General features: G+C 32.7%; 1 protein-coding gene across 1 annotated transcript; it reads left to right on the top strand.

The window, feature by feature from the left end:
- The first annotated feature begins 953 nt into the window (after window positions 1-953).
- Window positions 954-1,571, top strand: LOC114291184 (uncharacterized). The gene has a single exon (XM_028235239.2). The coding sequence runs from the start codon at window positions 954-956 to the stop codon at window positions 1,569-1,571; it is 618 nt and encodes a 205-aa protein (XP_028091040.1).
- The last annotated feature ends 1,262 nt before the right edge of the window (window positions 1,572-2,833 follow it).

The raw sequence follows: 2,833 nt of genomic DNA, 5'->3' as shown, positions 1-2,833 counted from the left end.
TATAATGGGTAGTAGCTACCTACCCATTCAAAGTATGTTCAGGCCCGACACTAAGATTTTCAGGGCCCAAAGCCGATAATCAACTAATAAATTTTTGGGGCCTTTCATATTTTATTTTTCATTGAAAATGAAGGTAAAAGACAAAAGATTTGTTTCAAAATCACAAAAAAAAAAAAAAATACTTAGTATTACATTACAATAACTAATAAGTGTCACTTGATTCTCGCCCTTCTTGCATTTTTAGAAGCAAATAAATCAATCATACTTGCATAATCTAGTTTTTTTTTTTTTTTTTGCAAAATTATTTTTAATGGATAACAATGCTAATTATTTTAAATGGGCCTTTCAATTTTTTAATGAGTCAATTTATTTTAAATTAGTTTGAGCCTTACTTAATTTTTTTTTGGATTTAAAACATACCTAATATATTACAATAAACTATAATAGGAGGGGACCCTTTTTTTGGATCTATTTTCAATTGATAACAATGTTAATTTTTTTGAATGGGCCTTTCAATTTTTTAATGGGCCAATTTATTTTAAGTTAGTTTGGGCCTTCTCTAATTTTTTTTTTTGAATTTAAAACATACCTAATATATTACATTAAACCATAATAGAAGGGGGCCCCTTTTTTGTGTTTATTTTGAGGGGCCCTAGGCCATGGCTTGGTTGGCCCATGCCCAGGGCCGGCCCTAGGTATGTTCATTTATTTCAAAAGAAATTTTTGTACATATTGAATTGGTTTCCCAATGCTCACTATGAATGTTTTAAGTATAAGTGTTATATTTGTGGGGTTATAAGTTGTTTATGATTGTTTGAATAATAATTCTAGTGCGCATTACCATAGTAGATTCAAAATCCCGCATCCTATGGATTTATATACAACGCAATACTTATATTCTTCTAACATATGTTTTTATTTTTATTTTTAATTTTTAACAAATGCAGTTCAAAATGACCAACTTTAATCCTTTGTCAAAAATTCTTGATGATAATCGTTTGATTGGATCAAACTATGTGGAATGGAAGAGAAATTTAACAATTATCCTCACTGCTGAAAAACTTAACCACGTCCTAACCATTGATCCACCTGTGTTTCCTGAGGCAGATGCCACTGATGAACAACGTGAGGCTGCTACGAAGTGGCATGAGGCGGATGATGTTGCAAATTGCTACATATTGGCCTCAATGACCAATGTGTTGCAAAAGCAGCATGAGGGTGTTCCTACAACAAAAGACATGATGGTTAACTTGAAAGAAATGTTTGGAGAACAGAGCAGAAGTGCATGCCAAATAACCATGAGAGGTTTGATGTCCACCAAAATGGTGGAAGGTACTCTAGTACGGGAACATGTTCTAACAATGATATCTTTCATTAACATACTAGAAACTTTGGGTGCAGATATTGATGGTGAAACTAAAATTGATGTGATACTTTCATTTTTACCATATTCTTATAATCAGTTTATTTTGAATTACAATATGAATAAGATGATTGTTGCACCATTAGAGCTGCTCATTATGTTGCAAGCAACAGAGGATCTTATTAAAAAAACCAACCCACTGCGATGATGGATAAGAAGGAAGGTCCTAGAAAATTCAAGCCTAAGGGCAAGAATAATTTTAATAAGAAACCTATGGGCTCCCAGTTCTTTGGAAAAACACTAGGTGTTTTTAAAAAGGGCATAGATAAGACAAAAAGCAAAGGAAATTGTTTCCATTGCGGATAGCCTAGCCATTGAAAGAGAAACTACCGTTATTATTTGGCAACACTAAAAAAGGACAAACGTTCAGAAGGTATGTTAAATCTATTTGTTATTAAAACCAATTTATTGATTGGTCCTCCTAATGCTTGGTGTGTAGACTCTGGTGCAACTTCACATATTTGCAATATGTTGCAGGGGTTTAAGGAGACTAGAAGGCTTAATGAAGGGGAGATGCTAATAAAGTTGGGAACAAGTGCAACAGTTGCTGCAATTTTCATAGGAATTTTTTATTTGGAATTATCATTTAATAGGACTATAGTTTTAGAAGATTGTTTATTTGTGCCAGACATCGGTAGAAATTTAATTTCTGTTTCAAAGTTAATTTCGTTGGGATATTGTTTTTCTTTTTCTTCAAAAGTTGTATTAAGCACAATAATAAATTTGTGGTTTCTGGTATTTTAATAAATGGTGTTTACTTTATTAGTCCTATTGATAATTCCGTTAATTGTGTTGAGAATGATACATCCACCGGCATGTTACCCCTTAAAAGAAAAAGGGATGTTAATCAAACTTACATGTGGCACTTGAAACTTGGTTATATCAATTTAAAACGTCTAAATAGATTGGTCAAGGATGGGCCTTTAGATTTTTTGAAAATTGAGCCCTATCCAGTTTGTGAGCCCTGCTTGTAAAGAAAAATGTCTAAAATTCTATTTTTGGGAAAAGGAATTAGAGCCACAGAAGTTTTGGGATTAATACACTTAGATGTTTGTGGTCCAATAAATCACATGGCAAGAGGTGGCTTTTACTATTTCAAAAATTCACCGATGATTATTCTAGGTATGGTTATTTGTATCTAATGAAACATAAGTCTGAATCCTTTGAAAAGTTCAAGGAATTTCGTAATGAAGAATAAAAACAACTTGGAAAAAGCATCAAAGCTCTCCGATCAGATCGTGGAGGAGAATACCTTTTAGATGATTTTCGAAATTATTTAAAAGAGAATGGTATCATATCTCAATTAATCCCCACGGGCACACCACAAAATAATGGGGTGGCAGAAAGAAGAAATAAAACCTTATTAGATATGGTTTGTTCAATGATGAGCATGTCAGAACTGCCAATTTC

This window comes from Camellia sinensis, chromosome 8 (genome assembly GCF_055761805.1).
Source record: "Camellia sinensis isolate YWXY chromosome 8, ASM5576180v1, whole genome shotgun sequence".
NCBI lineage: Eukaryota > Viridiplantae > Streptophyta > Magnoliopsida > Ericales > Theaceae > Camellia > Camellia sinensis.
The sequence above is the reverse complement of the archived record's forward strand: the minus strand, read 5'-3'. Positions and strand labels throughout refer to the sequence as shown.

Coding starts and splice junctions, on each gene's coding strand:
- LOC114291184 (XM_028235239.2), top strand. CDS start 954: ATGACCAACTTTAATCCTTTGTCAAAAATTCTTGATGATAATCGTTTG.